Below are 12,234 nucleotides of genomic sequence, written 5' to 3' on the forward strand. Positions count from 1 at the left end.
GGTTTAGCTATTATAATAGTTTGGATAATTCTTTGACCAAAGCATCCACCCTTGAATTTCTGAGAGTCAAGACATATCCTATAGCCTGTTAATCAATGCCCTTGGATCGGCAGGCATTGAGAATTACTGGCAAGTCCTAATTGACAGCCTTAAAAATTAGTCAATCATCGCCAGGCACGGTGGCTCACACCTGTAATCCCAGCACTTTGGGAGGCTGAGGTGGGTGGATCACCTGAGGTCAGGAGTTCGAGACTAGCCTGGCCAACATGGTGAAACCCCGTCTCTACTAAAAATACAAAAATTAGCTGGGTGTGGTGGTGTGTGCCTGTAATCCCAGCTACTTGGGAGGCTGAGACAGGAGAATCGCTTGAACCCAGGAGGCAGAGGTTGCAGTGAGCTGAGATTGCGCCACTGCACTCCAGCCTGGACAACAGAGCAAGGCTCCATCTCAAAACAAACAAACAAAAATTTGTCAATCAATGCAGCACCCACTAGGGGACTATGATTTGGTGGGTACCAGTCAACTAAGGTTTTACCATATAAAATTATCTCATTGTTTCTGTAACCTAACGTGGAGAAAATGTGCAAAGTATTCTGGCATTCCAGTATTCCAGCATTCCAGTATATTGATCTCCAGATCAAGTACATTTCAGCTACTACCTGTTAAAAAAAAAAAAAAAAAAAAAAAAACTTGTATCTATGTTCCCTAACTTTATGCCGTATTTTATGTTATATTATTTTATTTGTTTTGAGACAGGGTCTTGTTCTGTTGCCTAGGCTGGAGTGCAGTGGCGTGATCTTGGCTCACTGTAGCCTTGAACTGCCAGGCTCAAGTGATCCTCTCACCTCAACCTCCCAAGTAGCTGGGACTATAGGTGCACACCACCACTCATGGCTAATTTTCATATTTTTAGTAGAGACAGGGTTTCGCCACATTGCTCAGGCTGGTCTCAAACTCCTGGGCTCAAGCAATCTGCCCGCCATGGCCTCCCAAAGTGCTGGGATTACAGGCATGAGCCACCATGCCCAGCCTATGCCATATTTTAATTTGAAGTCAGAAAAAACACTGGAGTTTCATAATCATTAAAGTTTTGAAGCTAATCAAGGCACAGTGTTAACATATTTATTGAATGTGAAGCCTGGTAGGGAAGAGCAAGAAAAACTGTTTTTCTATCCTTTTTAAAAAACACATGTTAACACTTACTAATAAAGTTTCTCTGTATGGTTTAAGAAGAAAACAACAACAACAACAACAACAACAAAACACTACACATTGGAATCATAGTAGTGCTATAAAACCATGGGGAGTGAGAAGGGAAAAGAATAGCTAAACCAGTAGGCCCATAGGCAATGACCGTAGGCTCCCTGACAGGAAGATACAAGTCTAACAAGAGGGCCGGGAGCGGTGGCTCATGCTTGTAATCCTAGCACTTTGGGAGGCCGAGGTGGGCAGATCACGAGATCAGGAGATCGAGACCACGGTGAAACCCCGTCTCTCCTAAAAATACAAAAAATTACCCGGGCGTGGTGGCGGGCGCCTGTAGTTCCAGCTACTCGGAGAGGCTGGGGCAGGAGAATGGCGTGAACCCGGGAGGCGGAGCTTGCAGTGAGCCGAGATTGCGCCACTGCACTCCAGCCTGGGTGACAGAGCGAGAGTCCGTCTCAAAAAATAAATAAATAAAATAAAATAAACAAGTCTAACAAGAAATGAGGTGACTTGCAGTAGAAGTGGAAACAACTTTATCTCCACTACATTGTGCTGCCAACAGGAGAGTCATTTCTAAAGAGCAGATTTTTTTTTCCTTCTAAATTCCATTATGAAGCCCCTAAGTGGTGATTTTTAAATATCAACATCTTAAGTTTTCAAAAATGACCATTTAATTATCTTTCTAAGTTTTCTCCCCAAAGTAAAAGAAAAGGCTTAGGTTATTATCTTGAATGAGAAATGCCATGGTCAAGAAAACACCATTCTTTTCAATAATAATAATTCAGTGATCAGGAGAGACGGGAGGTCTAATGATAGATTTTGCCAATAACACCCATATTCACATGGTATTAACATACTGTTAAATACTTTTAACAGCTACAGCATATAGGTAGGGGGATACGGGTAATAAGAAGGATATATAGATATATAAATTGTTCCCATTTATCCAGGGAAAGGTGATAGAACTAAGACACAATTTTGCACATAGCATGTTTGAAAAAATGGGTAGGATCAACGGCATACTACATAGACAGTGTTTTAGTTCAACTACATTATAGATTAAATATGCTTTTGTGGTCTCACCTGGGAACCTAACACTTATTAAATTGGCTATAAGTTTGAAATAACACATCTCAGAGCCAACATTTGAAATACGACCTGTTCTTTAACTTAGGACTGCCTTATCAGCTATATCAAATCTGATTTAGTCTAACTTTTTCACCATGGTAACAAGCCCTTTGCAGAAATACTCAAAGACATTTCATATCTAGAAAATTTGTCTTGTACTTCTTCACCACACATAATGTCAAGAAAAGCATGCTTCAAAGGTACTATGTAATTAGAATGGCCTTTAAAACAGGCACAAAGGAAATCATTCCTCTTAAAACTAAGTCTACTTCATAAAAATCTTCAAACTGAGTGAACAGCACCAGGGAAAAGAATCCTGAGGTGTTTTGGACTCCATATTCTATTTTTTAAAGTCTGTTATCTGTACCATTGTTCAGATAGGATCAAAGTACACTCTCAATTGGCTCATATTGGCTATTTCTTCAATATTAAGAGAAAGTGTGCCTGTAAGAAGCCACGTCTGGCATAGGTGATTAGAATGGGTTCTGTCGTGGCTTTTACACAGAAAGACTATGCCAGAGCTTCAGCTAATGTGAGGTTGGATGGAGCCCAGCTTAATGAAGACTATAGTAAAATAGCTACTTTTGGGTCTCTGCTGCATGGAAACTCAAGAACTTTAATCCTGCCTGTGTTCTGCAAAACTTTTAGGAATTCTAGTTGTCTTTGGGGATCCATTTTGAAATGTAATTTGAAGTCCAGTATCTGTAAATTCTCTTTATTTTGACTAAGACAGTTTTCAGACGCCTGCTTTTTATTAGGAGGTCTTTTTTTTTTTTTTTTAAGGGACTTGCGTCAACAACACTATTCTGTGTTCACCCAAGAAAATAAATGAAAGCATTTAAGTTAAACTAATCTATTTTTTGGCTCCTTGTGACCATATTTCCATAATGCCTACCATACAGATTCCAGTGCATCCGGAAGTGTTCTAGCCATAAAGCTACAGGGTAAATTCGTCTCTGGTATCCAACAAGGACAACATCTTGGGAGAAAACTTAAGCACTGAGGGAGCAGAGGAGCTGTGAAAAAGCTACAGTACAGACCTAACTGCCGGCTCTTACATATGACTTGAATAACATACCATCAAACTTCTTGTAACGTGAAGCAAAGACAGCTTGCAAATGATTGCACTGTTCGCTGACCACACTTTTGAAATCATCTTTACTTTGCAGGCTGTACTTCTCCTCCATCTCTTGAGAGCAGCAGGTAGAACCCTGGGGACAGATCTTCAAATGATCACCTGCAAGATAAAAAGTAGGACAGTCAATGTCTATCATCATTCATCAAGTCCAAGAGGGAAGGGTTTGATTTAGGTTCATTTCAACCTGTGAGGCTCCTGCAAAGCCCCAGGCATCATGTGTATCTAACAAGTTCCAGGAAGCCTAAAAATATTCATTTCCTTTTTGAGAAAATAAAATAATAAAGCCCTCTCCAAAAAGCGAAAGAACTTTCCAATCAGAGAGATGGCTAAACCAACAGGAAAACTGGTGTAGTCAATAAACAATATAATATTCCGTGTCAAGTAAAGTCTCTTTTATAAATTCCCAGAGATTCTCATATTCTATGCTAAATATTGCAAAAGTCATGCAAACGAGACGTAGTTTTTCCAGATTTGGGAGTTTACACTCCAAGAGAGACTGTCCTTAATGACGAATGATTTATAAAATATGTGACACAGTCAAAAACTGAGCAAATACATGTGCAATAGTTATACTGTGGGGAAACAAAGGCATTTGTGCATTTCAAGGGTTGTCAGCAAAGAGGAAACTATAGGGGTTTATGCTGGATAATCTGAGGCTATGATAAATCACAAAGGGGTGATGGTAATCCTCAATCCTTGAGTTTAAGATTTTTTTTATCCAATGTATTCTGTGCAGATGTCAGAGACTATATCTACCCTATGATTCTGTGTATGTAGCATCATCTCAGTATAAACCAACAAGTTCCAATAAACGCCTTTATGTAGTGATGCAACCCCAAGAGTCAAGGGAAATGCCAAAGACACATCACTCCACAGCAACCCAACCCACGAAGTATCTCCCTCCCTTATACCAACTGCATTTGGCTTGCAGTTTGGAGGTGAGGGTTGGGCGGGGGGTTTTTTCTATATGCCCCAGAGTTCCCCCCTTGTTCTCCTCTGTCACAGAACAAATTGTGCTTTGAAGAGACAATGTCTCTTCCCTTATAATGACCACAAGATGCAATGCCACTCAAAAATAAACCCCACTAGCTACTATCACTTCAGTCTCTCCAATATTAATTGGTGTGGTATAATTTTGTACACGTTTACAAGGATTGACTTTCACTGTTCCTTCTGCTATTGCTGTCCGTGTTCTATGCAAGTCAAAAGGGGTCTGAAAGGAGAGATGATCTGAGGAACTCAGGAATGAGTATACTGAAGACATGTGAACCTGTCAATGGTAAGTGTGACCAATCAACAAAGGGATGGGGAATTAAAAGCTAATCATTCAAACAACACTAATCATGGAAAACGAAATGGTCCATGAGCTGGCCATTGCTGCTTCTTGGCCATGTGTACTTACAGGAAATAGGGCTTCACCTAATGGAGATATCAAAGCAGCTCTAGGGTAGCAGGGTATTTCAGATAAAATTGAGCTGGCAATTTATTTCACTAACACTAGATTGTCAACTGCACATATGCAAATAATTATATAATCATATATGTTCCCGATCATTCTTCCTTCCTGGCAATTAAGAAGTAGGGAGAATGTTACTGCCCCCAAAAAAGGGGAGTATGCAGCATTAAAGGACCATGTATGGAAGGCAGAAAGAGCAACAATCTTCAAATAACTTCCTCATCCAGAAACTGCTAAAAGTTTATTTTGACATTTCTGAAAACCTTGGTCAATAAATAATTCTACTAACAGAAAAAAAGAAAAAAAAAAAAAAAGGTTGTGTAATCAAGTTTAGAGCTGTGAGGCTGCAGAGTATCTTAGATCTCATTAGTGACAGAAGAGGGGTTGCTAAGGCTCGGTTTTATGGAAACACCTTTGTTACAACCAAAAACAAAACTCCCTCTGCACTGGCTTAACAAGTTCACAGCAGGCCTTCGGTACTGGGACACATAATTAACACAGAAAGATTCAGTTGTCTCTTGGTTTCAGGGTTGAGGTAAGGGTTCCCTCTATTACAGTCTTAACACATAAAACAATATGAAGGCCCCCAAAAAGTACAGTGCTGTTGCTATATTAAATAATACATACTATACTCATACCCCCTACAGAAAATGAATTGGAATGCTCAGAATGAGAACCCACATAGGATGATTTAAATGAATTACTTCATAATAAAGACTTTAAATAAAATTTTTAAAGATTGTTATAAGCTAAAATTCATCATAGGATAGGCTGTTTTTTCAAGCACCTGCAAAGATTCCATTGTGGTATGCATGAATTTTCAAGGCAAAATAACTTGTAAGTTTGGAAAATAAACTATGCTCACCTAATGTTAACAGGGTTCACACATAATAAAGGTCACTTACTGGATCCTATCAAAACAGGTTTCTAAGTTCACAGAAAAGTACCCATCCTTTTTCCCTGCCCCCAATGTACATGGGTACATGCACAAACACATGCGTACACACACACATACACCTCAAAGCAAGAAAATACTAAGAGACAGCAGGAAATAGTAATTTTCTCTGTTGAAGAAGGTGCTAGATGTTGACAGGTTTAAACTCACCCACAGGGAATTTATACTAAGGATACACCCTTCAAAAACGGGTAGCAGCAATAAAAGTTTTCCTAGTAACCTGGTCCGAGTGGATGGCACCATTTACACTGGCACACATAAAAGGCCCAGAGCGGCCCATGCACTCCACCCATCTCATCTCCACCAGTGACCTTCAAGCAGAACCTTATTGAGACTTGCTGATACTGGAACACTGGGGCACGTCTTTGTTTTGGCACTATTTTTTTTTTTTTTTTTTTTTTTTTTTGAGACAGTCTCACTCTACTGCCCAGGCTGGAGTGCAGTGTCGTGATCTCGGCTCAATGCAACCTCCGCCTCCCGGGTTCAAGGGATTCTCATGCCTCAGCCTCCCAAGTAACTGGGATTACAGGCATGCGCCACCACGCCTGGCTAATTTTTGTATTTAGTAGAGACAGGGTTTCACCATGTTGGCCAGGCTGGTCTCGAACTCCTGACCTCAGGTGATCCACCCGCCTTGGCCTCCCAAAGTGCTGGGATTACAGGCACGAGCCACCATGCCCGGCCTGCAATATCTAATTTTAAAAAGAAAAAAATAGTGCACTTTCCCCTCAGAGAGATCTTTCCAGGAAGATTTTGTCTAATGGTGAAAGGCTTGCCTTATGTAAAGGACAACAGGGTAGATACTTGGCTAATGTTTCTGCTGGCAAAGTCGTCTGCCCCTCAGTGCAAAGTTCACGCTTTGGGCCATATAGCCCTGAATGCACCACTTATCCTGTCTGCATTTCTAAAAAGCGTTACTTGAAAATGTAATTTGACATTGTTGCCAAAAGCCCTGTGACACATGTAGTCCAAGACACACTTGTGAATTAAACCCTAAGACATTCTTGGGCTACTGGGGATTCGGTGCCATAACTAGTTAGTACTAATGAGAAGCACAGGGAGGAAAAGGAGGACAAGTCTGGGTACATTTGAAAATGAAATTATAGCTCCCTGTTCTGGTAAAAAATCTTTGAAGACTCAAGCAACTAATTAAGTTTTTTTTTTTTTTTTAACTTGAATATTTCTACTTTAAGCACCCAAAATGGTTTATTTTGAAAGCTAGAGTGTGCATATTATTTGAAAGCATTCTGTCTTATGTGTTTGAGACTGCTTCTAAAATGCTGTGTCTGAGTGAGAAATCTTTTCTTTCTGGAGATTTCCTTTCTAAGCCCGGTGACCTTATATTCTTCTCATTGAAGAAAGATGCCACAACTTTTCCTTTAGGCTGAGAGACCTGAACACGAGGACAACAGAATAAAGATAGGACAGGTAGACAGCCACTGTGGGGGTAGCATTGGACACTTGCACTTTTTAACAAGGGCTCTAGGTGATTCTGACCCTTCCTTAAGAATTGTTGTTAGAAAGGTTTCTGAATTCCAGCTGTGGAACAGCTGGGTATAGCAGTTGACCAGTTAGTCTACTACCTTAGTGAATAGTAGATTATGATCTACAACTGCCATTTCTCTCCCCTATTTCCCTAATTCAATCTCCTGCTTCCATGACTCTGGACATACAGTTTCTTCTTCATGTATCGCTTCTAGTCCCTTAAGACTCTCCTGTCTGCTTTCCACTCTCTTTTCACTCTAATCATGTAGTTCTCTTATCCCACCCCACCTCTTAAATGGTGCATAATATGAAACTGAAGGTTTTTTTTATTTGTTATACTTGTTGAGAATTCCTTGTTCTTAATTTAAAAAGCAGGTGAATTCAAAGCTTTATGGTTTTCTAAGGAAGCACCTAAATTAAGTTGCTTTTTGTACATGGCCCTTGATTAGTTTTTTTCTTTGTGGGTCAGTGGCCCTCAATAGAAAAAAGGTCCCCCAGCCCTGTCCTAGGAGACTTGGATGGGATTCAATGAAGCATGCTTTTAAAGCTTAACTCTCTGGCATTAAAAACAAAAAAAAAATCACTCGAAAGAGCCAAACTTTTTTCAATCACACCAGCTCTATGTAATTTCTCTTTAGTCTTAATATCAATGCCTTAGTTTTCAAAGCTGAACAAAGACAATCACAATAAATTACTCTCAATCCTGCTGAGTGTGTATTGGTTCTTTTTTTTGAAGCACTTCAAATCAATGGTTAAAAAGTAGGCATTGAATATGAGGGAATCTATTCCATCATTTAACAGCGCTCTGAGGCAATCTGTGAAACTGTGCTTTCTCATTTTATCTCATTTACTCCTCTCACCAAAGGCTGGCTCTGATGTACAAATGGGGTGCAGCTAATGTTCGTTTATTTTCAGTTGCTCATAACTCAGCTTCCCATAGAAAATGTTATAAATGGTAGACATAAATGGTAGACAGGTTCTCAGGCCAGCCCTCAGCTTATTTACTACTAACTTGACTATTTTCTCCTTCTTTCTTTCTTTTTCTTTATTTTCTTTCTTCTTTCTTTCTGTTTATTTTCTTTCTTTCTTTCTTTCTTTTCTTTTTTTTACAAGCGTGCTTTTTGGTGGAGTTTCGCTCTTGTTGCCCAGGCTGGAGTGCAATGGCGCGATCTCAGATCACTGCAACCTCTGCCTCCCGGGTTCAAGCAATTCTCCTGCCTCAGCCTCTCGAGTAGCTGGGATTACAGGCATGCGCCACCATACCCGGCTAATTTTTTATTTTTAGTAGAGACGGGGTTTCTCCATGTTGGTCAGGCTGGCCTCAAACTCCCAACCTCAGGTGATCTGCCCGCCTCAGCCTCCCAAAGTGCTGGGATTACAGGTGTGACCCACCGTGCCCGGCGACTATTTGCAACTATGTCTAACAACCATTTTCTATATCTCTCTCAGAAAATACATTTAGAAATTCAACTAGATGCCAAGAAAGTGTCTCTCTAATTCTCGCACTTTTTTGGGAGGTGGGGCAGTAATAGAGGAATACTGGTAGTTACCACTTAGGGGTCAGCTTTCTTTCTGTACCTGCAGGAAATAAAGAAAATCTCTAGTGTTTACTCCCCCAGCGTCCTAAATGGAGAAAACAGAGCCAGAAGACACTGGTAGAGAACCCAGGCTTTGCCTGCACCGGTGGGATTTTTAAGGCAGACACTCTTGGTACTTGGACTAATTTTACCAATAAAGCAACCAAAAGCCTTTGGTAAATAAAAGAGACAAACTGTTCCTTAAGGGTAAGGACCACAGTGAGGAACATTTGAGAAGAACAGACTGGAAAGCACTATGTAAACTGCAAACATAAGAGACTATGATTTTGCATTGGCCTTTCTTGAAGAGTGCCTCACTTGAGTTATGAAGAAAACTTAGCTCTCTACGAGGGGTTTTTTTAAGGAGTGAATTTAAAAGGTCCCAAATATTTAAAACTACTTGGATCTTTTATTCTGCAGAGATAACAGCAGCAGTCTACGGATAATTAAGTTTGATCTAGAAGTCAGGAATATGGGTTTGAAGCCCAGCTCTACATGATTGGGAAGCTTTTGGTAAAGACTCTTGGGAAAGTCAGTTACCCACTGGAACCTTAAAATGAAAAAAGCCCTTTGAAAACAAGGAGGTATTATGTAAATGTAAGACAGTACAATTGCAAAACAAAGAAAGAAATGAACATCTCTTACGCTCTGATAAGCTACCGAGGTTTCATGTTAAGAACTATTTCTGACAACTTGTACTAGGTGAGGGAGGGGGGCCAGAAAAGCAGCACCTTGTTAAGTTCAGCCTAAAGCTGCCTCCTCACACATTTAAAGTTTGGTCTAAAGGTTTCTCCGTACATAGTGAACTGTAACCTAAACTGGGTGTGTAAACAGACTGTAACTTGCTCTTGCACCAATCACAGGTGGCCAATGGTTCAAACCATGTTCAAATAAGGAAATCACTGAGCTGTAATCAACTCAGCTGTTTCTGTACCTCACTTCTGTTTCCTGGACATCACTTTTCCTTTTCTGTCCATAAATCCTCTCCAACTACATGACAGTACTGGAATCCCTCTGAACATATTCTGGTTGTGAGGAGGGGTGATCAATTTGCAAATCATTCTTTGCTCAGTTAAATTCTGTTAAAATTAATTTGTCTGTTACCAGTAGAGTGTCTTGACTGCAAGTTGTCCAGGTTCTTGGTGTTTTGAACAAAGAATTGGACAAAATGTACAGCAAAGCAAGGAAAGAATGAAGCAACAAAAGCAGAGATTTACAGAAAATTGAAGTACACTCCACAGGGTGGGAGCCACCCAAGCAGTGGCTCATGGGCCCCAGTTACAGAATCTTCTGGGGTCCAAATACCCGCTAGAGGTTTCGATTGGCCACTTGGTGTTTACCCCATGCAAATGAAGTAGTGCCCTGCAATCAGAGGCTAAAATGAAGTTACAAAGTTACACTCCTATGCAAATGTCTGATTGGGAAAGCAACCAATCAGAGGTACTTTCAATTTTCCTCCTGCCATGCAGAAAAAGGGGGAAGGCGGGGCAGGGCATGGTGTTGCAAAGGAAGTAGCCTCTGGTCCTTTTGTCACTTAAGCATGGAAAGTTGGGGTTTTCCTTTCAATTTAGTTATAGGAAGTCAGCATGAATCAGCCTCAGGTTCCCTGCCTCCAGACCCTGTTCTCCTGCCTCATGTCCGAAGTTTTTCTTTTAACAAACTTTTCTCTTCTAGCTAGTTCAGAAAGATGTGGAAATAGGGCACATCAAGGAGTTGAACGGCATGCATATGTGATGGTGAACTGATGGCGACCAAGCCATCAACCAAGGGATTCAAAGGGCCATCAAAAGCGAAGCCACAGGAGCTTAAGGAGACATGATGAGGAAATACAATGTGATATCCTGGAAGGGATCCTGGAACAGAATAAGAATAAGTACATTGTGGGGGAAAAAACTAAGGAAATCAAACAAAAAGTTGTATGCGAATGTTCATAGCAGCATTATTCATAATAGCCAAATTTCCATCAGCAAATAAATGGATAAACAAAATGTGGTCTACTGTATCTGTATAATAGAATATTACTCAGCCATTGGAAGGAAGGAAATTCGGATACATGTTACAACATGGACGAATCTCAAAAACACTGCTAAGTGAAAAAAATCCACATTTATATAAAATGTCCAGCATAAGCAAATCTAGAGATAGAATGTAAATTCTTGGTTGCCCAAGGCTGGGGGAGAGGGGAAAGAATGAAAGTGAGGATGCCAGCTAAAAGGTACGGGGTTTCTCTTGGGGGTGATGAGAAATTGATTTTGGTGATGGAGGTACAACCTTGTAGATATACTAAAAGTCACTGTACACTTCAAATAGGTGAATTATTTGTTATATTAACTATATCCCAATAAGATAGTTACCAAAAAACTCAGGGAATCAGAATTAAGTGTAGGCTTTAGTTCATAATTATGCATCAATATTGGTTCATCAATCATGAGAAATATACCACCCTAATGTAAGATGTTAATAACGGGATACTGGGGGTGAGATATAGGAAAGTCTATGTGCTATCTTCCCAAATTCTGTAAATGTAAAACTCTTCTATTAGAAGTTTTTTTTTGTTTGTTTTTGTTTTTTTTTAAGAAAAGCAAGTCTTGGCTTTCAAATTAAAAAGCATAAATACATGTGGCCAGCGGGGAAAAACTTTCATCATGCTTTCAAAAATATAAATACTTGATGTAATTCTAATATTGGGGAGCTGTATTAAGCTATTATTTGCTGGAGCAATTTTCCTAATCCCTCAATTGCTACTTTACTCTTTTTCTAATTTTTATTGTTCTAAACATAAAATAATTCCTTGCTGTTGGTCTAAAGCGTTACCAAAATAGTTTCTGTTCATTTCTTAGATTTAGATCTAAATTCATGTAGCCACAAAGTGAACTAAAACACAGGTTGCTATATAACTCCAGCTCCTCTAAGCTACCTAAGACCCCATGAGGAACATACAATGCTCTGCTTCATGGGAACAAAGAAAGAAAATCTCTAAAGGTTTTTAATAACTCCAGGGAGGTGGGGAGACGTGTACATTAATCCATCCTCCCTCCTTCCAAAAAGGAGTGAAATTACTGCATAAAATGTGCTATGCGCATCCAAAGCCTGGGGTCATCTGACCTTAATAACAAAGCATGTAAATTACAGTCATTATGCAGATGTATGATTTGAGATCACCTACCAATCAGTAGGAGAAATGCAGCCAGTTAGCATTTTGCAAAACCTTGCCAAAATATAGCTCTGGAGGGCTTAAGACTGCCAATTATTTCTAGGTCCACTAATCCTGCAAGGTAGTATAGAGAA

The 12,234-nt window shown here is 39.9% G+C and overlaps 1 protein-coding gene across 1 annotated transcript in view; it reads right to left on the bottom strand.

The window, feature by feature from the left end:
* GPC4 (glypican 4) overlaps positions 1-12,234 on the bottom strand; it is a 113,397-nt gene that overhangs the window by 34,847 nt on the left and 66,316 nt on the right. Inside the window, exon 2 of the mRNA XM_032757635.2 lies at positions 3,414-3,572. Coding sequence (XP_032613526.1) covers positions 3,414-3,572 — 159 coding nt within the window. The remainder of the gene's footprint in view (positions 1-3,413; positions 3,573-12,234) is intronic.

Source organism: Hylobates moloch, unplaced genomic scaffold, assembly GCF_009828535.3.
Source record: "Hylobates moloch isolate HMO894 unplaced genomic scaffold, HMol_V3 SCAFFOLD_7, whole genome shotgun sequence".
NCBI classification, from domain to species: Eukaryota; Metazoa; Chordata; class Mammalia; order Primates; family Hylobatidae; genus Hylobates; species Hylobates moloch.